The 22,086-nt window shown below is 46.7% G+C and overlaps 2 protein-coding genes across 2 annotated transcripts; both read right to left on the bottom strand.

Annotated features, from left to right (window-relative positions):
- Window positions 1-4,595: 4,595 nt before the first annotated feature.
- Window positions 4,596-5,639, bottom strand: LOC117849235 (putative cyclin-dependent kinase F-2). The gene has a single exon (XM_034730804.2). It carries the CDS (start codon window positions 5,637-5,639, stop codon window positions 4,596-4,598), a length of 1,044 nt encoding a protein of 347 aa, XP_034586695.1.
- Window positions 5,640-17,558: 11,919 nt separating this feature from the next.
- LOC117849236 (uncharacterized) lies at window positions 17,559-18,568 on the bottom strand. Its single transcript, XM_034730805.2, has 2 exons — window positions 18,260-18,568; window positions 17,559-18,167 (listed from the first exon to the last, which is right to left on the bottom strand). Exons 1-2 carry the CDS (start codon window positions 18,566-18,568, stop codon window positions 17,577-17,579), a joined length of 900 nt encoding a protein of 299 aa, XP_034586696.1. The 3' UTR covers window positions 17,559-17,576.
- Window positions 18,569-22,086: the final 3,518 nt, after the last annotated feature.

Raw genomic sequence — 22,086 nt, 5'->3', positions numbered from 1 at the left:
TATTCAACATTAGTGCACCACATTTTGCAATTGCAGCGTCATGTGCGTAATTAGTCAAGTACCATACCTGCAGGTGGATGAGGGTAGTTCGGTGCCGCCATACAATCCCGCAACACCGCCATGTCATGACAGGATCCTGCCCTCCCCGCTCCTACATACGTGAAGCGCATGTCCATATCGACTATAGCTAACACATTGAAGCTCGTCCACCCTTTTCTGTTAATAAAATCCAAATGGGACTCACGCCCGACCAGTACGGGAACGTGTGTACCGTCTAAAGCACCTATGCACCCATCAAAGAATGGTGCATATTGGTTCAGCTTATGATTCACCTTAGAGTAAGCAGGATCCTTTGGAGCGATGACTGTCTGGACAAATGAAAACATTACATTTGCCACATGCGCCATCTTCCTACTAACTGTGTCCAAACTCCGATCAAATCTTTCTCTAATTTGATGGCAAGCCTGTTGTGTCACACACGCCCACACGAACATACCTAAAGCCTCAACAGATTCTACCCCTTGCGATGTTTTCAATCCATGATTGGTAACCAACATGTCATGCAACTGAAGGAACGCGTCGGGATACATACAAAAATTATGGAAGCACCGCCGCCTGTCCCGCAGATTGAGCTCAACCCATTGCCGTCCCGTCATGTGTGGCAGGTCAACTAGCAGGTTCCGCACAAGACGCTGTCTCCTGTGAACCTCCGCATATGCGGCTGCAGCTCCTGCTAAACACTTTAGATCGAACACGGAGATGCTATCGCTGCCGGTGTCATTGTTTTGTTCCTCTGCACTACTCATACTTGATTGAACCTGTGCATGCACAATCAAAGGGGCATCAGCAAACACACCTTACACATAGGCAGTTGCACCGAATTATACATATGCATTTGTTTCGAACCTGTCAAGTGCCAGTCAAGTTGCCTCTCCCCCTTCCTTGAGCTGTCGCAGAATTAAACCAATGCTCCTGCTACTGATGAGCGGAGGGCCACCAATGACCTACTGAACTACCTGTCCAAAAGGTTAAGACAAGAGACATCAAAATTCCAAATAACTTCAAAGCAATCTGTTCTGACACAAGATAAAAAAAGTTCTGACACAAGTAGACTGATGTACTGAGATGACATTAAACTTGAAAGAAACGACAGTACACTTGAAAGAAAGTATTGATCCAAATGCAACATTTCACTTCACAGAAATTTAGTGACCACGACATTTAACTTGAAATAAATTGCTGAGCATGGACGACATCAAACTTGAAAGGAATTTAACTAGAACTAAAATGAAATGTTCAACGAACAAGACATGTTACATAACCTAACATTACTGTTCCGACACAAGTGCAAACATTATTTTTGAAACCCATCAGTACACATCACTAGAATAAAACAAAGTCATGCCACAATCACTACTTGTTCAACATGTTCCAGTTGAATTGTATCCAGTTCATTCGGCTCTCTTTCGTTTTCATCTCCGTGAATGCCGTCCAATACTCCAGGTTCTTAGTACATAAATAAACAGCTTGGCAGTAAAGCGGAGACCCCTCCTGTAGACCAACTTCTACCAGGAGCTGCATTGCACGGACCATTTCCCCCTGGGCACGGTCAGCACGTTGCTGGCTCCTTTTTGCCACACTGTCGGATAGCTCCCTGATGTACTGCTCCAAGTTGCCACTTCTCTTTTTCGTAGGACTGTCCACAGAGAATTCCCGAGCCGGCCGTTTGGACATGGCACGAGCACTACTAGCAGGCAGGGGGTCCTGGTCCAAGTCCGCTGCATTGCCCTCAGTCCCCACGCTAGGTGTCGCCTCATGAATACCTCCTGCCGTCAGCAAGGTGCCCCTGTCTTGGGGTTCATGGCCAAACAACTCAAACAATTTGTCGAGGAAAGGTGGAGGCTTAACAGAAGTCGGCTGGGAACTCGGCTGGGACCTCGGCGAGGCATCACCACCATTGGTGTCCTGCAATGTTCAAGGAACAGTAAATGTTCAAGGCCAAAAACAAAAAAGTACAAATAAGATGCCTAGTAACTTATGGGCCTGTCATAGGATGTACCTCTTCGTCCTCCTCCCAATAGGTGGCATTAGTAGCAACACCACCAGTTTGTGTGTCGTGCCCTAAACCAGATTGCTTTTGCAAGGCCATCCAGCTCAGGAATGTTCTCCTCAGGTTGTTGAGCTTGTTCTGCAGCTGCTTACTGCTCAAATGCAACCCAGTCTGTGCCCTAAAGCTTGAGTACACGTTCTTCCATCCCAACTTAGTGAGGCATCTGTTGCTCCAATTAAACTGGTTCTTCTGAGAATTGCACAAGTCCAGCAAAGTTTTCATCGTGCCCTCATCCCAGCTGGCACGGTTATTCATTTGAGTACACAGGAGCTGCAATTATATTGCACCGAGCTACGGATAACCAGGAGGCATGCAACTAAACAATCTCAAATTACTGGATATGTTACTTGCCTTAGCAGTTGTCTTGGCATGTTTGTGGCGGAAATTGTACGGGCACACCGGTGGGGGAGAGCACGACGAAGTCGATGATGATGCCATTGTGGGCACCGTTGGTACTTCCTCGCGGTTGGCCTGCTAGTAGGCTTGTATCAGTCGCCTGGAAAGGTGAAAAACCAAACAAAGGCACATCAATTTAGTTGTAGACAAGTTTGGGACAAAACCATGTACACATACATTTCATGCTCATGGGCTCTAGTATGATCAACATTTGTACCAATAAGCTGCAATTCCCAGGGATTACAGGATGAAGAACATGGCTACCAATAAAATTCTGCCCAAATGATTGAAGATATTCATCCTAGTACAACCAACCAGTAAGAATTTATAAGTAACTAAACAGCACCCCATTTTTATACTTTACACAGTGAAAGGCACCAAAAGGGTCCATGTTTAGTGGAAGGGTAAAATTCTCATGGTCCTAAGTATAGCAGCAAAGATTGCCCAAATAGTTATGATATAGACGACATATCAAGTATCATGATCAAAACTCTCCCGAAGTAAGTAGTCTGATTCTCTAGGTACCAATCTGATACAACATCAAAATTAGCACCCATTGCCGTGTTGATTCTTCCAACAAATTGATAACAAAAGACCAAAGTAAATAGAAATTTAGAGAAGTACAAGATTGGATCATATTGCCAGGCTTCCTAGTTCTTTCAAAAAGACAAGCATCACACTCAACAAAAAGACAAGCATCACACTCAACAAGCACCATTACCTGCGAGCGAAGGGGACGAAGGGGGCGACGGAGTCGGAGAAATTGATTCCGAGCGCGGCGACCGGCGGGAGCGACGGCAGTGTTGAGCGGCCGAGCGAGAGGGAGCGGGCGACGCGACAGCCTGCCGGCAGCGGAGAGCGGGCGCGAGCGAGGGAGCAGGTGAGCGGAGGGAGCGGCGACGGTGGATCCGGAGCGAGCGACGAGGGGGCGAGAAGCGGGACCGACGGCGGCATCGCGCGGCAGAGCGCGAGGGAGCAGGCGACGCGATGGCCCGCCGGCAGCGGAGAGCGCGCGCGAGCGAGGGAGCGGGTGAGCGGAAGCTGCGGCGGCGGCGGATCCAGAGCGAGCGCTAGCGACCGAGGGGGCAAGATGCAGGACCGACGGCGGCGTCGCGCAGGCGACCACGAGGGAGTGGGCGACACGACGCAAAGCCGGTGGCGGAGAGGCGGCGCGAGCGAGGGAGCGGGTGAGCGGAGGGAGCGGCGGCGGCAGATCCGGAGCGAGCGCGACCGACGGCGGAGAGCGGGCGAGATCTCGAGCGCCGGTCGCGGAGAGCGGGCGACAGCGCTGGAGCGGCCGAGCGACGGGAGCGATGGAGTCGGCGAGCGGGCGGGATCTGGGATCGACGGCGGCGGAGAGCGGGCGAGAGCGCAGGCGCTGCTGAGCGGCGGGGGCGACGGCAGGCGCTGCTGAGCGGCGGGGGCGACGGCGGCGGATCGGGGGCGAGAGCACGCGACGGAGGGGGCGAGAGGGAGGCGACTAGATAAGCACGGGAGGCGATAGGCAGCATCGGTGCGTTAAGCCGCTCGAACGACTTCCTGGAAAGCCCAGTCGGAAAAAGCCCAGCGGAAGCGCACCGAACGGGCTGTAAAAGTTTGCAGTTGATGGTGGGTTCAAGAAATTATTGTCCGTTGGTGTGTCGCCTCGTTAAGCTAGGTCTAATAGCAACCTTTGAAAAATGCTTTTCAGCTATAAAACAAATTAAAATCGGTGACTAGTATATGAGCCATTCCCTGATATACGTTTTGTGGACAAAGATATGTGGGCATAATTCCTAATAAAGTGACCGCAGACCGTTTTCATAAGAATAAAGACTGCAAAGTATATAGTCAGAAAAGTTCAGGAAATATCGTATCAATTACACTGTTTGCATATCAAATAATTATTATTATTATTATTTTGGTTCAATTGGCATCCATTGTAATTGTATAATGCTCAAAAACAAAGAACATTCTTGGCATTTGAGAACACCAAAAATACTACTGCTACAAATCATTAATATAAACTACTTTAACAGAGTTATTGTACATGACAAATAACAGTTTGGGCACATGAAAGCCGCTCCATTCGTTTCACTCTAGCACGTTGTCAAGCTTGATCGAACCATCGCTGCTTGAGCGCGCATGCAGCCGTCATCCGCTTCTCCGGGTTGCACCTCAGGAGCCCGCTCAGGACCTCGAACCCTGCCTCCGACAGCGACGGCCGGCCGGTGGCCATGGCCAACTCGTAACTGCTGGGGAACAGGTCACGCAGGAAGCTTGTCGGCCCGCAGCCGCTCGGCAGGCGCTCGGGGCAATGGCTCCACTCCTTGATGTCGTTCGTGCCAAGAACGTTGAGCACCTCGCTGAGGTGCTCCTTGATCGAGTCCCCGTAGAAGAGGAGGCCGCCGGCAAGGAGCTCGGCCATGATGCAGCCAATCGCCCACGTGTCGACGCCCGCGTCGTAGTCGGCGCACCCGAGCAGGAGCTCCGGCGCGCGGTAGCTCCGCGCCACGACGGGGTTCGAGTACGGCGGGTCGTCGGCGACGGCGCGCGCCTTCCCGAGGTCGCAGATCTTGAGGCTGCCGCCGGCGCCCACGAGGACGTTGTCCGGCTTGATGTCCCGGTGCATGAGCCCGACGCCGTGCATGGCCGCGGCGCCGGCGAGAAGCTGCCGCGCGATCCGGCGCACCTTGCCCTCGGCGTGCCGCCTCACGCCGCCCCGGCCCGTCCTCATGGCGTCCTTGAGCGACGGCCCCACGAGCTCCATGACGATGAAGGACTCGCCGGTGGTCGGGTCGCGGCGGCACGAGTCGCGCAGCTGCACGACGCACGGGAGGCCGCGGCACGCCTCGAGCGCGCTGACCTCGTCGGCGAAGATGGAGTCGAGGCGGGGGGCGTCGAAGTCGTGGGCGTTCAGGCGCTTCATCGCCACGATCTCGCCGGTGCGCCGGTCGTGCGCACGGTACACGACGCCGAATGCGCCCGCGCCGATCGCCTCTATCTTCTCGTAGCGGCTGATCGTGACGGCGAGTGGGGCGCGGGGACGGGGAGCTGCGGCTGCCGCCGCCGCACGCGCCATCTCTCTACGCTTCTTGCGCTCTGCGGCGGCTGTGGCGCTGGCCTGGGCTCGATGCGTCATGTAATACGCCATGGCGGCGGCGGCGAGCGCAGCGGAAGCGCGCGGTCGCGTCGCCTAGGGCAGCAGATGAGATGCGCGTCGGGATCCAGCGCCGAAATGTTCTCGCGGTTAGAATTTGTAGGCAGCAGCTGGGTTTACCGACTCCAACGCGAATAGATCAACACGAATAGAACTAAGGCATTGTGCCACGTTGCATCTTCGGTTCGAACTCGGATTGATCATGCACTCCTCGATGGACGTCAAACTAGGGGTGGCAGAGTTTTCGTTCGGTTCGTTAAATAAGGAGATCACGATGCAGAACACGAAGTTCCAGTCGTTAGGTTCTTTGATCGAGTGGCTCAGGTCTTCTCATTCCACCGCCAGACTAATTTTTAGTTCAGAACACATCGGATGTTTGATACCAATTAAAAGAACTAAACGTGAACTAATTATAAAACTAATTGCATAAGTCCTGGCTAATTCGCGAGATGAATCTATTAAATCTAATTAATCCATAATTAGCACATATTTACTGTAGCATCACATGGTCAAATCATGAATTAATTAGGTTTAATAGACTCATCTCGCGAATTAGCTTTCATTTATACAATTAATTTTATAATTAATCTATATTTAATATTTTTAATTAGTATCTGAACATTCCATGTGCTAATCGAACCGTATGCATGCCCCGTTCCGGAGCCGCCACCCCTCCTTTTTCTTTGTGTCCGCGATGACGGCACTTGCCGATGTCATCTCCAAAGCCGACGAGCCAGCCTGGCTGCCCCGAGTCCCCTTTCGTACGGCGTCATCTCTATGGCTCCATCTGCAATTGCAACAGTGTTGTCGGGCGCGGAACAGTACGTGTTCTTGGTTTTCTTTTCCAGCAGCTTGCAGTCCACAACAGAAGTTGCAATGCAGTGGCTAATAGTGTAATTGTATACCCCATAAAAAGATGCATAGTTTCAACTGCTTGTCAGAGTTCAGGTCCATGCAATATGAACTTTTTTTGCTTATCTGACCCAGTCGAATGTGCTCCAGGTTCTCAATCCTCCATATATGTTTCACCCGTTTGGCTTTTAAGAAATTAGGAATAAAATGAGCCCGAGCTTCAGTATGCACACCCTTCAGTGCTATAGACTCACTCTGGGCAGGCTATTGCAGCATAAACTCCGAAAAGGAAACACTTCCACTGCTGAAAAACTAAGCATTCGTCCCAATGCTCAATACCGGTTGCTTTTTAGAGGTCGTCAGATGCCTTTTAGTACCGGGTTATAACACCACCTGTCGGGGGGAAATATTAATGATCTCCCCCAAGCCCATGGAAGTAACAAAACATGAAGGCCCAGGCCCGCCTAAGGTAATGAAACTGGCGCCGGCCCAACACGGGGGACGGGAATTACGCTCCGCCTCGCCTGACCCGGTATCCTGGGGTCAGGCATCCCCAACCCCCGTGAGACCAAGACTCCGCCTCGACCGACCGCAGGTCCGGGGTCGGGAGCATCCGACCCCCCGCCGCAGGCCTCCGCCTCGCCCGACCCCAAGCGTAGGAGGTCGGGCTGACCTGGGCCCACCAGACAAGTATTCGCCTCGGGCGCGGATCTCGTGGGTCCCCCTATTGATTCCACCAAAAATGCACCGCAAAGCTGTCAGAGGGAAGGATATCCACGCCCCCACGCAACCTGGCGCAAGTACCCATGCCCGGCCGCACAGTACTTGCTACAATAGCTGCGACCCTCTCCGATTGGCTACAGGGCACTCATGGTCTGCGCTGCCCGGAGCAGGAGGAAGCCTCGCCCGCTCTCATGCCCCGCGTGCCCGGCGGCAGAGATGCGACGTCCGCTCTTCGCGGGGCGTCAGCAGGATAGCAAGATCCGCCGCCTCCAACGGACATGGGGGTCACAACAAAACGTCATCATCACATCCGGCGGCTACAGTCGCCGAGGAAGCCATCGACAGGAGGCAACGGCCGCCACCCTCTTCCGGCAAACGCGTCGGTGGAAGCCGAAGGCCGGCGAGGACGCCGGTGACTTGGGAACTTGCTTCCTCCCTCTCGTTGTGTTTTTACCTAGCCATGTTTATCAATTTTACCGCTCCCCACATTCGGTCTCACCTGTAACTCTGGTGGCCTCCTTACGCTATAAAAGAGGAATCGAGGGCCTGAGACAGGCGAGGCTGGACGCACAACTAAAGACACCATAACGCTCCCCTAGACAACAGAACACACGAGCGCACCCTGCCAGAGCGTCAGGGTACATCCAAGAGACTTGGGATCGGTTCCCTCTCTCGCACTCCTGTAACCCCTACTACAGAACCCCGCGTGGGCAACACGAGCAGCTCCCGATACTGGACGTAGGGCATTCCTTTGCCCGAACCAGTCTAAACCCCGTGTCTCTCACGCCACCATCCGAAGCCTTACGCGCATAAAAGAAATTTACTAGTCTAAATCTTGACCCGCTAATCTTGACAACGACACCACCCGGTACTAAAAGGTCCAAATCCTCGTGACTTTAGTACCGGGTCGTAATACCACCCGGTACTAAAAGTGGGTACTAAAAGCCTCTCCACGGGTTACTTCAAAAGTAAAGCATATCTAACTCTATCACATGTGCTGTGTATATGAGGTGGTAAGGAAGGCTCACACAAGGTCAGAGGTTGTGGGTTTGAATCCCACAGATTGCGCGTATTGTGCATGTGGGAGCCTCCCGACTCTTCAAAATATTATTTCTTTATTTTTTGGACGAAAAACAAGTTAGTACTGATTATTTGATGCCCCTTTAGTTCCGATATAGTAGTACGGTTGCACAATCGATACTAAAGAGATGTTTGAAACTGGTACTTTCCACCAGGCAGCATCCCTCTGCATGCAATAGTAGTCTCTGCAAAATGTTGCCCAGGCGGGAGTATCTTCTGTGTTCTTGATTGGTATAGCTAGGATGTGATGAGCATCATCTGGGCAAAAAATTGCCTCCACGAGATCAGACATCGGAGTCCGTGCTCCAGGTGGCCGTGGCCCGGTCAATTCTAATCTAAAGAAAAAGGTGGTCCGGTCAATTAAGGTCTTATTTAGTTCACCTCAAATTCCAACTTTCGTACTATGCAAAAAGAAGATTCTCCATCACATCAAATTTACGGTACATGCATGGAGTACAAAATGTAGGTGAAATTAAAAACTAATTGCACAGTTTTGTTGTACTTTGCGAGACGAATCTTTTGAGCCTAATTAGTCAATATTTGGACAATAATTCACAAATACAAACGAAACACTATAGTGTTGCTACAGTAATTTTGATACCCCAAAGTTGAGCAACTAAACAAGACCTAATTTGCCTTTTGTACTTGTTACCGATCACTTGCAGCCAAACCCACGCATGGGCCAAGAATAAAAGCAGCAACGAAAGGGGCCTAGAATGAGCGGCGTTCGACACACGAGCATCCGAGCACGCCGTGTCATCGTGTTGAGTTGACACGTGGTTGCCATGATTGCGGCTCGAATCGGCGTCAGCGCGGCGGTGTAGTGGAGGAGCCTGTCTACGGTGCGAAATGGTCGACGGCAGCCACCTACATTAGGGGCTCGATGAAACGCCTAGCTTGGGCGCACTCTTTTCTTTTTCTGGCCCCGCTTTTTATTAGAATCTTGCCTATTTCCTTTATCCATTTAATCCTCTAAACAAAATTTAGACTCATTTTGCTTCCCAAACTATTTCGTTTGGTCCCATCTACCCTCTAATTATATTTCTCTTTTTTTTCTTCGCGTATAACATGATGCTCTATGTTATAAAAATACATTAGCAATTTTCCATGATTACTTTTTCATACATTTTTTAATATCTAAGATCAATTTCATATTAAATATTCCTAACCTATGAAATAATCCTGAAAAATTCTTGATATAATTTTTTAACATAAGGCATTATATTTTGTATCTGCTCACAAAATTTGAAATCAAAATTCAATAGAGAAAGGAAAAAGAAAAATCTAATTAGAGGTAGATTGGACCAAATGAAATAGTTTATAGGAGTAAATTGAGCCTAAATTTTGTTCAGGGGTTAAGCAAACAAAGTGGATAGGTGAGGGGAGTAAAATGGACTTTTTTTCCTTTTTATTATGGATGGAGGAAGGGTGCAGATTTGCAATATGATCCATCATTCCTGTGCTTGTGAACCGCGCGAATAGAATCGGATCTTAATTTTGGAACATTGTTGGAGTTCGAGTATTTTTTTTCACTTTTCAGAGTACAGATCGAATCAGGATTTGGTTGCGTGAGGTCGGGGGTATATACTAAATCCTAGGGTCCGGTTGTTCTCCAACATTACCAAGTTTGTTATTGTTAGTCACGTCGAGTCGATACTTAGAGGGTGTTTGGTTCCACCTTGCTAAACTTTAATTGCTAAAGTTTTAGAACTTTTTAGCTGCTAAACTACCAAACACCCTTGCTAAAACTTGCTAAAGTTGAGTTGCTAAAGTTTAGCAGTTTAGCAAGATTTTGGTTGCTAAACTTGCTAAAAGGTTGGGTTGGACACCCTATACCTCTCATTTATTGTTGTCTGGTGCGCACCCGCACTCCCGCACTCACACCCCACCCGCGTCTGCCGCACTCCTCTGCTCCCCGCATCCTCTATTCCTCCCTACCCCTCCCGCACTCGCACTCTCACTCCTCTGCTACTCGCATCCACCGCTGCCGCCTCCACACATCCACCGCCGCCGCTTGACGCATCCACAGCCGCTAGCTCCTGCAGTCCAGCCCCACCGCCGGTGCTTGCACCCCATCCACCGTAGGTCCCAGATTCATCTCCATCTCCGCATCCCATCTTCCCCCCTTCCCCCACCCCCCACCCCGGATCTGTCCCGCTGCCACACCCCGGATCCGCCATCCTCGCCGCCGTAACCCCCGGATCCATTCCTATCGCCGCCGCCAACAGCCTCTGCTCCATCCTCCTCCCCGTCGGTGCCTCTCCCTATTCCATCTCCATAGCCGGCGCAAATATCCCCAGCCCCATCCCCACCGCAGCTGCCAACGTCCCCCTGCACCATCCCCATCGCCGCCGCCACCTCCCCTTGCCCCATCCCCACCGCAACCGCTCCGAGCAGATGGATGGATACTGTGATTGGTTTTCGCAGGGTGCTTCATCCTCAGTGGCCCCTTCTTTCCCTAATCCTGCTGCCATACCTGATCCAGACGAGTTGGAGTTCCTGTCCCAAGGCCCGTCGCGCGCTCGGGCGGCTCCATCTCTCTCGGTTGGGAGGGTTAACATGCAGGATCTTGACCTCAACTCCCAGGATGAGGCATTCCCCTTCCTCGATGTGTACTCTGATATTCTGGAGTCTGGAAGAGGACGCGGCGATGGTGGTCATCTCGGCTCATTTCAACCTCCCCGTCAGAGCGATGGTGGTGTTTCCATCGGCCGAGGAAGGGGTGTCACTGCACGTGGTCATCGCCGTGGCCGTGGAAGGATTGCTACTGCTTCACTTTCGCCGCCTGCAGGTTTACCTCTTTTTTTTGATGAATTGGTTCATCTTGGTGGATGTTCTTGGTGATTTGTCGTTGTTGGTTCTGATTGTTGCTCCTCTTACATTTCAGATGGTAGTCCTCCTATCCGGCAATCTGTTCGGGGGAGGTTGGGATGAGGCCTAGCCTCTGCCGTCATCATCCATGAACATTGAGGATGTTGAAGAATTGGACGACGAAACTGGGGACGAACCTTATGTAAGCGTCCTGTCCTCTTAGAGTAGTGTGCATCTCTTATTTTGTTAGAGTATTTATGTTTTGCATTTTGTGTTAGAACAAATATGACAAAGCAAACTGGAGCAAAAAAACACAGGCATTTTTTGTGAATTATCTGTGGAACAAATCCGGTTAGGCAATGCACCAGGTGGGGTGGTGTATTCTAGAGGTTTCAAGGAAATAGCTGCAAAATTCAGGGAAAGGACTAACCTCAAGCATGAAATCAAGCAATTCAGAAATAGGTGGACACAATGCAGGAAATTATATAAATTTTACAATTTGGCAATGAAACAATCAGGTTTAGGTAGAAAAAGTAATGGAGCAATTTCAACATTGAAACAATGGTGGAAAGATAACAGCAAGGTAGATATTTTTTTTTGTTTGTGCTGTTTACTTTTTTTTGTTGCAAGGTACATAGTTTCTGAATTCCTCTATCATTGGATTGCAGTCACCAGAATGCAATAAATTTAGCAGATTCATACCTCACTATGTTGAGCTACTGCATGAGATGTTCCACAAAAAGGTTGCTGATGGATCAACATCTACCATAGCTGGAGATGTGGATGAGGATAAGGAGTTCCCTGATGAAGATGACTTACCGGTGGATGAGGACGACTACCCTCAAGAGAGCCCTATGAGTAATGGCAGCCGAAAAAGGAGTACCAGTACAAATGACACAGCATCAAGCCCACCAAAGAAGAGTAAAAGTCCATTTTTTAGCATGTTCAAGGGCCTCATAGACACTATGCAAGCTAGCAGCTCTGAAGATAACAATACCATGAGGGTTAAGATGGAGTTACAATTGAAGCAGAAGGAACTGGAACTGCAACAACAATTGAAGCAGAAGGAGATGGAGTTGGAATTTAGAAGGCATTCTCAGGATAAAGAAGAAGAGGAGTTCAAAGAAAGCCTTGTTATGGCATAGGATTGTGGAGCATCAGAATTGTCAGAAGAGTACTTTGTTGCTATGGAGTTGTTTACCATTAGACTAAACAAAATAGCTTTTGGCACATTGAAGACAAAAGAAGCAAGGTTGAAATGGTTGAAAACTAAGTGTGGCAGGTCATGAAGTGTGGGCAACAACAAGTAGCTGTCATGAAGTGTTGGCTTTGTCATTAGATAGTTAGAACTATTTAAGAAACTTGTGTAAACTATGCTTCTGTCATGTGTGGACTATTTAGTTGTTGTGTGAGAACTGATTTACTATCTTGTGTGGACTATTTGATTGTCATGTGAGATATGATTTCCTGCCTTGTTGAGAACTATTTCATGGCTGATCCATGGCATTTCCATGTGTGTACAGGTTGACTTGTTTGATTATGTTGATGACTGGCTGGTTAAGAGGAAAAGGATAAGAAGAGAACTTGTTGTCGTTGGTGCTTTGCTTGGTATGTACTATTATGACACATACTTGAACAGATCACAATATAGGGTGCCTACAGAATCTGGATATGAATGGGTTATCAAAACTTTAGGAAATAGATCATCTTGCTACAACATGTTCAGGATGAATAGAGATGTATTTGATAGGCTTCATAATCTCCTTGTCCAATCTTATGGATTAAACTCTACAAGGAGAATGACATCAGTAGAGTCTTTAGCTTTATTCCTATGGATGTGTGGTGCCCCTCAAAGCATGAGGCAAGCCGAAGATCGTTTTGTTAGGTCAACTTGGACATGTAGTAGGAAGTTCGATAAAGTCTTGCACAGTATTTCCAAGCTAGCAGGGGATATCATTAGACCAGTTGACACAACATTTAGTACTGTGCATCAGAAGTTGAAATCTCCACGGTTCTCTCCATACTTTGACAATTGCATTGGAGCTATAGATGGGACACACGTGCCTGTTTTTGTACCAGCAGAGAAGGTTGTCCAACATACGGGACGACATGGGTACACTAGCTAGGATGTGTTAGCCATATGTGACTTCGACATGAGATTTACTTTTGTCGTTGCGGGATGGCCTGGATCGGTTCATGACATGAGAGTCTTCTATGATACAATTCTTCACGTAGTACGAATGTTTCTGCATATATGTAACACGGGTACTATTGATGTGCAGGAAAGTTTTATCTTGTGGACTCTGGATACGCAAACTGACCTGGGTATCTTGCCCCATACAAGGGTACGAAATATCATCTACCAAAATTTTGAGCCGGACCACTTCCAAGAGGTAAAAAGGAGTAGTCAATTATGCACATTCATCATTAAGAAATGTCATCAAGAGGTCTTTTGGAATTTTGAAGAACAAATGGTGTATTTTGCGCGATTTACCAGCTTATCCAATGGCAAAGCAAAGTCAAATAATTATTGCTTGCATGGCAATTCATAATTTCATTAGAGAGAATGCTATTGCTAATGTTGATTTTCAGAGTGCGGATCATGAAGAAAACTATGCTACACCTTCGGAAGGAGCATCATATCAAGCAAATGAAGGTACTACCCAACATGGAGATGAAGATCAAAGCATGAACCAGTTTCGGGATTGGATAGCCGATGAATTGTTCAATAGGTCATAGTTACCTTTATTTTTTTTAACAATGTAATTTTTGGGCTACACAACAATTTTTGGCTTCAATTAAAAATAAATGGCTGCCAGCACCGTGACAAGCCATTTTGTTCCTTGGCGCATGGCGCCAGGAAGAAATGGCGCCAAGGAGCCTGGCGCAACCTTCAGGAAACTAGCGCCAAGGACCCTGGCGGTTGAACCAGGGAGGAGAGAGAAAAGATGGGAGGAGGGAGAAAGAAGGGTAGCATTTATTAGGGGCAAACAAGTCTTTATCCTTCTCATTGAATGCCTTTTAGCAAAGGGAACCAAACAGCCTTGGCTAAACTTTAGCAACTAAAGTTTAGCAACTTTTAGCAACTAAACTTTAGCAAGAGGAACCAAATAGGCCCTTACTATTCTGGTGAACCAATTAGAGTTCAAGTTCAGGGCCTCGTGGAATCAGGCCCTGGGATTCTAATTTTTGGGTTGAATCTGGTGATTCTCTCATCTGAATTCGTGCTTAGGATTTAGGACTGGACAGGCTCTGCGGATTCTGCGGATTGATTCCTACTGGTAAGATTATTGTTGATTGTGAAGTGGTAGTGTCTGTGACTCTGTGTACTGTTGTTCTTGTTATCTGGAAAAAAGGAATAGACGCATCAAATAGCTGCTTGATCTTTGCTGCTGAAAGTTTGCTTTGCAGCTGTCTTTGATTTCTACTCCATGTGACATTCTTATATGGTTTTGCTACTACCTGAATCCGACAGGAAGTTCTTCTTTTCTTTATAATTGATGCTGGCTGGTTGGGTTCCTGCAATTTGCATATCGCAATTTACTATATAGATTGTGAGAGCCAATTCGGTTTGGGGAAAAAAAATTAACAGATTAGGGCATTGTTGATACTCTTACATGAACGTATAGATGTAATACGTGTAGTTCACAATGCCTTGTTCTCTATTTCCATTGTAATGACCCTCTACTCCTGCCTGCCTTCACTGTTCAGAAATTAGCCTGTGGCACCAAATGTCACCTACATCGGGATTAATTCCCCCAAGCCATGACTTAATCTGCCTCCCACCATACATGCAGGATTGATAATTCACTGTGAAATGGGCATGAAGGGTACGACTGGCACTGATGAAGAGAAAAATAACCGGCAACCTCCTTGGTCACAATTGTTACCAGAACTGGTCTCCATGATATGTTATCAACTCTGCCCAAGCGATGTTCCTCGCTTTGCATCGGTTTGTAAGCACTGGTATTCTTGTGTGTTCCGTGTCTATCCTGCAGATATATTCCACCCCCATTCTTACCAGCAACACCATCTCGGACTCCGACCTGATTCGTTGCTATAGTCCCTACCATAACAAGATGTTTATTGTTCGTACCCCTCTAAGAGTTCCTTCGGAAAGTAGAATCTTCTCAGGAGATGCGAATGGATGTGTTACTCTCACGACGCCAGACAAGACTCTCTTGTTCGGTAATCTCTTGGATATTTCAGCATTCGAGACAACTGAGTCCAAACACGATGAAGGATACTTCTGCGCATCGCATAAAGATGGGACTGGAAATTCAGAGCAATGCGCAATCTTTGGCTTTTATGCTTCTACGAACACTATAAGAGTTCAGAGATGGAATGGAGAAAGGTGGAAGTATTTTGTTGATGTCTCGGACGACGAAGTTGGCTCCGACTCCAGCTCCGGCTCTGATTCCGATTCTAACTCAGACTCCGGCTTCGGCTCCAGTTCTGACTCTGATTCCAACTCAGACTCAAACTCCGGCTTAGACTTAGGGTCTGTTTGGTTGGACTGTGAGCTGTGAAAAAGCTGCTGTGAGCTGTGAGCTGTGGAAAAGCTGCTTTAAGTTGTCAGCTGTGAGAAAGCTGAAAGTCGTTTGGTTGAAACAGCTGTGAGACTGTAGGTTTGGCAAGGAAGGTCTGTAATGTCCTTGGAAGGTACGAGGGACTGTTGATATGCAAATTGATTGTAAAACACTGTGTTGTTCACTTAATCACATGTAAATTACCATTTTAGAAAGGGAAATTTAATTTTTTTTAAAATTTTGCAGCCACCATTACCATATTGTCCACATGAATACAAAGATAACATTTCACAAAAGATATATGGTTCATATAAATGTCCACCATTAACATATGGTCCACATAATTATCTCCCTCTCGTCCTAACCAAAGCATCAGCTATTCTACTACGAATAGTATTCATCGTATCCTCATTCTCCCCATCTGGACTCTCATCTCCTTGTGTTTGGGTTATGCCACATGTCTCTTGTAGTAGGTAGTCCTCATCAGCATCACATCTATCAAACACTTTATCATGCAAATTGCTCTCACGAATAAAATTATGCAATGCCATGCAAGCAAGAATAATATGCTTTTGAGTACGAGTGGAGAAACTTGGCATGTCCTTCAAAATACGCCACTTCTGCTTCAACACTCCGAAAGCCCGCTCAATGACATTTCGAAGGGATGAATGCAAAAAATTGAAAATCTCGTACTTCCCTTGAGGAGGACGTCCAGAACGAAGCCGGAATTCTGGTATGTGGTATGTGCTTCCTTTGAAAGGAGCAAGATATCCTACTCTGTTTGGATAGCCAGAGTCCACAAGATAATATTTTCCTACAAAACCAAATCAAATCATCAAAGGAAAACAACAATAGAACTATTACTAACTCTTAACCAACATGCATACCTTTGGGAGGCACGGGAAATGAAGGAAAATTCGCTAATGCATGATTGAGAATCCGTGTGTCATGTGCAGAACCCGGCCAACCAGCAACCGCAAAGATAAACCTCATATCAAAGTCACAAACTGCTAGCACGTTCTGAGATGTATATCCATGTCGACATGTGTGGTTAACCACTTCCTCTGCTGGAACGGCAACTTTAACATGTGAACCGTCTATAGCTCCAATAGCGCCTTTGAAATAAGGCCAGAAACGGTCCTCTTTCACCCTTTCATGCTCAGTACAGAAAGTTGGATCTCTTGGCTTGATATTGTCCTTTGCTAACTTGCGCAAACAATTCAATACTTCATGAAACTTGGTGTGAACTGTCCATAGCGACCGTGTAAAACGATTTTCAGCTTGTGAAAATGATTGGGGTCCTCCGACGATCCACAGAAACATCGCCAATGACTCAATTGATGAAACATTGTTAGTTGAGATCAAACCGTAATTCGAGATGAGCACATCATGTAGTGCCATGAAAATATCAGTGCTCATTCGAAACATCTTATAAAAGTACCTCGGACGATCAAAGCACCTCGTAACCCATTGAAGTCCAGTTTCTAATGTTTCCCTGTATTCTGCTTTGTTGAAATAACGATCCGTGTACATGTTTCCCATTTGACCAATAGTAGCAGCCTGATAGGAAAGTTCAGCTAGAAGCAATAATCCCTTTTGCTCCTTTTTGGCCAGTTCTTCCATGTTGGCATCCATCTACAGACACAAGTTCAATTCTTCCCTACAGACACAAGTTCAATTCTTCCATTCAGATAACAGAAGCACATAACCAAATATATGAACATCATATGGATGGACAACACGAATATATGAACACCATATGAACACATAACCAATGGTTCTCAAATAGTTCTCACAGACAACTAAATAAATATTGGTGCACAAACGACTAATGGTTCTCAACAAAGGGTAATAACAGACAACTAATGGTTCTCAACAAAGAAAAATAAACAATTATTGGTTCACAACACAACACTAGATAAAGTAGAAAATAGTTCTACTGACGCTTTAACAACTCCTTTTCATGCTCTCTCTCAATCAAATCGAACCTTCCTTCTTTTGTTTCCAGGGAGCTAAAGACCTCCCTAAATTCAGGTTTGACGATAAGGAAAGTGGCTGTGTGCATTAGAGCAGTTTTTTCTTGCACTCCACAATCTTTCACCATCTTCATAGCCTCTGAAATGCTTGGGACTGGATTGGTTGGAGCAGCAGATGAAGCTTCAACACTAGAGGATATCTTATCTGCTGCAGTTTCTATCTTCAAACATGTGTTCTTGTACAGTCGAAAGAATGGGCTCTTCTCCTCCTTCTCTACAATAGAACTAGAGTGTTCCTTGCGTTTCTTTTTTCCTGGCTTTGATTTCTTCAAAGCAGCCAGCTTCACATCATCAATGTCTTGAGTTTTTTGTATCTCACTCACATCGTCATCACTTGACTCATCAGAGGATATATCTCCAGGGCAAGATGCACTAGCGCCATTGACATGTATCTTATCAAACAATATATGCAGATCATCAAGGTGCTTTGGCCCTTGTTTTCTGAACCTCACATGATTGCATTTGATACCTTTCTCAGGATTATTGCACCTCTGAAATTAAATGAAACAAAGGGTTCATTAGCAAGTAATAGAATATGAAAACATTGAAAATGAACAATGAATAATGACAGTAAAGTGCTTACAGCTAGGTGTTCATCCCACCATTCCTTAGAGCACTCAACAGTTCGCTTCGCCTCATTCCATCCAAGCCCAGTTGCACTATTTTTCAACTCCATGAACCATGTATATTCCTTTTTCATATTGTCCCACTTGTTCTTGAGTTGTTTCTTTGTTAGCTTCTGACCAGTTTTTTCTTCATGCTTAGATATAACATTTTTCCAACCAGTCCTATTGAAAAATCCCAACGGCCTATTTCCAGCTTCTATCTCTCCTTTGCAGATATCAATAAAAAGCCTCACATTGGCATCACACCAATCTGCCTTATCAGCCATTCTTGAATGAAGAAAAAAAACTTTGATTCAATTCAGTTACCATAACATGACTACGACCCAAGAACTAGTGTCTATCTCTATACTCTTGTCCTTCAATTCATCCATGATATATCTAGTCTGGCATAAAGGAAGTTATAATACCCCAGATCTTTGGTGGTATTCACCCTACCTAATAATATGCACAATAGTTATTTTTAGATGAGCTACTCCCACAAGTATATTTCACAGAACACAGTTTATAAAACCTTAATGTGCACAAGCCAATTTACTACTCGAATGGCACATGCCAATTTACTACTCGAATGAACAAGCCATGTGTTTGTTTTCTCAATATACTCCATGAATTAATAATGGCTACCTACATGTATCTGACGGACAGCACAGAGCACAACAGGGAATTCAATATACTTGAGCTCGAGCTCCTAGAGACTCACCTCGAATCCTGACTCACGGAATCCCGTCCACTCGAGTGCTTGCAGATCTGGAGCTGCCAGCCACGGATTTGCGCTGCGCCAGCTCCTACAGCTTGGTCCGGGGAGGAGACGAAAGGGGCGGCCACAAGGACGGCCCCAGGAGAGAGGTCAGCGGCGTCCCGCTGGAGGCGGCGGCCTACTGCGACGGAGAGAGGGCGGCGGGGGCCTGCTGCAACGAAGACAGGGCGGCGGCGGCCCGTTGGCAGCAGCGACAGGGCAGGGGCATCCCGCTGCCACCGGCGACCCGCTGTGACGGACAAGGCGGCAGCGGCCTGCTGCGACGAAGAAAGGGTGGCGGCCCTAGGAGAGGAAGAGAGGGCGGGATGCGCTCTTGCCGGGGAGGAGCGGCCGCCGTCGCCGATGACGAAGCAGGAAGCGCCGCCGCCGGCCCGTGCGCTAACCCTAGCGCAGCCTGCGGTTGTGGATAGAGGAGAGCGATGGTTCTGGACCAGAGAAAGAGAGGAGAGCCATGGAAAATATCGAACCGGTAAGTTGTAAAGAGTGGCAGGCGGGTAATTTGATGTAAAACCAATCCTTCGCAGCCGGTGAAAGCCGGGTAAGAGGTGCTGCGGGAATACAATGTCGCGCGAAGCTGCTTTTTGTTGAAGTACCGTGCTAGGAGCGCAAGCTTTGGTTAGCTTTCTACTTTTTGCGGCAGCCACAGCACTTTAGAAGTCAAACCAAATAGACTCTTAGACTCTGGGTCCGGCTCCGGCTCCGGCTTAGACGCAGACTCAGACTGCAATTGTGACTGCTACTGTGACTCCAACTCAGTATCCGACAATGACGAGGAAGATGCTGTTAAAGAGAAGCAAGAAGAGGATATGGAGTTGAAAGAGGAAAAGGTCAAGGAGAAGGAGATGGAGGAGGAAGAAGACAATGAAGGGATTTCACAATGTCTTGCTGCCCAGTACTGCACAAGGGTCTCTGGTACTGCCTGGGAAAAGGAGGAAGGTTAGGAGTTTATGGTCCCAAGAGGAGGGGGAGTTGGATTTTTCTTCACAAACCCACCAGCTTTGGTTCTGAGTTCCCACACAAAAATGGCTACCTGGTTGAGTCTAGCCAGGAGCTGCTTGCCGGTTTTGACGGGAAGGGATGGCACACCCATCCATGTGCTGAAGCTTACTGGGTAGCAGGAGATGATGTGGGAAAAGATAGACTCACTGGGTAGCAGAGCAATCTTCACGGGAACGGTTGCATCACTATCAATGGCTAAGCCTCCAAAAGACATGGAAAACAAGGTCTACCTTCCCAAGTTCTATGGGCACCCTCCGATATATACAGCAAAGCTCACCAGCCCTAGGGATCGCCTCTTTTTCGTGCCAGAGCAAAAGGAGATGCAACAGCCCAGCTCTAACAAGTCATTTAATACCTTCATGGGGAAGCATGGTACCTGTGGAGATAAGAATGGCGCCTGGTGCTATGACCTGGAGTTGGACTCCAGGGTTGACAAGAAAATATGTGGCTGCAAGAATATGCTGCAGTACATCTGGGTTCATCTTGGCCGTGCTTCACCATAGATAAGATAGTTAGGAGCATGGATCACCCGTTAGATCATTGTTCCAGCTTGGGCTTGAAATTGATGTTTGTTTTGGCCAAAACACTTGATGGAATATTTGCGAATACTGATCCGCAGTTTTGTCAAGCATGCTGTTGTGATCTTTCTTCCATTTGATTGTTTCATGATCGTAGTTTTTAAGTTTAACAAGAGAGAATCCTCAATTCTCTTTGTCCCAGGTTAGCAGAACTTTGTGTGAATCAGGAAAGGCAAATAATCATTGGCATGTTCCATCTGATGTCTCCGGCTCACTCTGCAAGTTAGAGATCATATCATGTAACAATCTTAAGAACTTAATTTTGTACTATCAATTACCTTCGCCTTATAGATCCAACGACCGACAACATTTCCTATCTACCTACTTTCCTCTCCACAGCCTCCTATCGACTTCCCTCGATAAGTTGGGTTTCTTTATTGTGACAGTTGAATCTAATTGTTTTGCAAAGGGCAGGAGCAGGCAATTCACTGTATGATATCTGATATTGAAATTGTGGAACCTGTAGTCATTATGTAGTCCTAGAATTAAGCTTTTTCACGACCGTGCCTTAGCACGTACTCCCTCCATCCTAAAATTACTATTTGTTTTGACTTTTCTAGATACATGTCTTTTGATATGCATCTAAATGTATACTATGTCTAAATACATAGCAAATTTTATGTATTTAGAAAAACCAAAACGAATAGTAATTTAGAAAGGATAGAGTATTTCACTAAGAGAAAGAAAGCATACAAAACATCCTACACCATGTCATACAGAGGATAACATAGCAGAAAAAGGAAGAAAAAAAAAGAAAGAGCAGGCTAATGCATTGTACTCTGTAGTCCTAAAATTAAGCTGGTGGTCACTGTTAAAAAAAATTCTTGAGAAACTACGAGGGTGTTTGGTTCCCACCCCCTAGTCCCATCACATCGAATGTTTACATACTAATTAGGAGTATTAAATATAAACTATTTACAAAACCCATTGCACAGATGGAGGCTAAACAGCGAGACGAATCTATTAAGCCTAATTAGTCTGTGATTTGACAATGTGCTGCTACAGTAACTATTTGCTAATGATGGATTAATTAGGCTTAATAGATTCATCTCGCCATTTAGCTTTCCATCTATGCAATTAGTTTATAATTAACTCATATTTAATCCTCCTAATTAGCCTCTGAATATTCGATGTGACATGAATTAAACTTTAGCTCAAGGAACCAAACACCCCTAGGTGTCAGCAATGGCTGCAATGGGGCGCTAAAACTCCAGTGCGCGAAATTAGAAGATAAAACACCAAAAATACTGTATTAATCCACGATTACTGGCAATATTTTCTATGTTCTACTTGATTCTTTTATTTTCAGGCGCAGATGCGTGGTCTTATTCCAGAGAAGTGAGTAAACAAGGTTGACTTTTATTTTAGATGTTAGATCGGGTCTAAAAACACACTCTTCTAGTGCATACAACTCTAGCGCATACAACTGTCCACAGAGCACAAACCAGTT

Source organism: Setaria viridis, chromosome 3 (genome assembly GCF_005286985.2).
Source record: "Setaria viridis chromosome 3, Setaria_viridis_v4.0, whole genome shotgun sequence".
NCBI lineage: Eukaryota > Viridiplantae > Streptophyta > Magnoliopsida > Poales > Poaceae > Setaria > Setaria viridis.
Note: the sequence above shows the minus strand (reverse complement) of the source record. Positions and strands in the feature narration are given on the sequence as shown.

Bases quoted from the DNA above. Each gene is read 5' to 3' on its own strand.
- LOC117849235 (XM_034730804.2), bottom strand. From the start codon at position 5,639: ATGGCGTATTACATGACGCATCGAGCCCAGGCCAGCGCCACAGCCGCC.
- LOC117849236 (XM_034730805.2), bottom strand. From the start codon at position 18,568: ATGGCTGATAAGGCAGATTGGTGTGATGCCAATGTGAGGCTTTTTATT. The intron at 18,168-18,259 runs GTAAGCACTTTA...ATTTAATTTCAG, and splicing joins GGTGGGATGAACACCTAGCT to AGGTGCAATAATCCTGAGAA.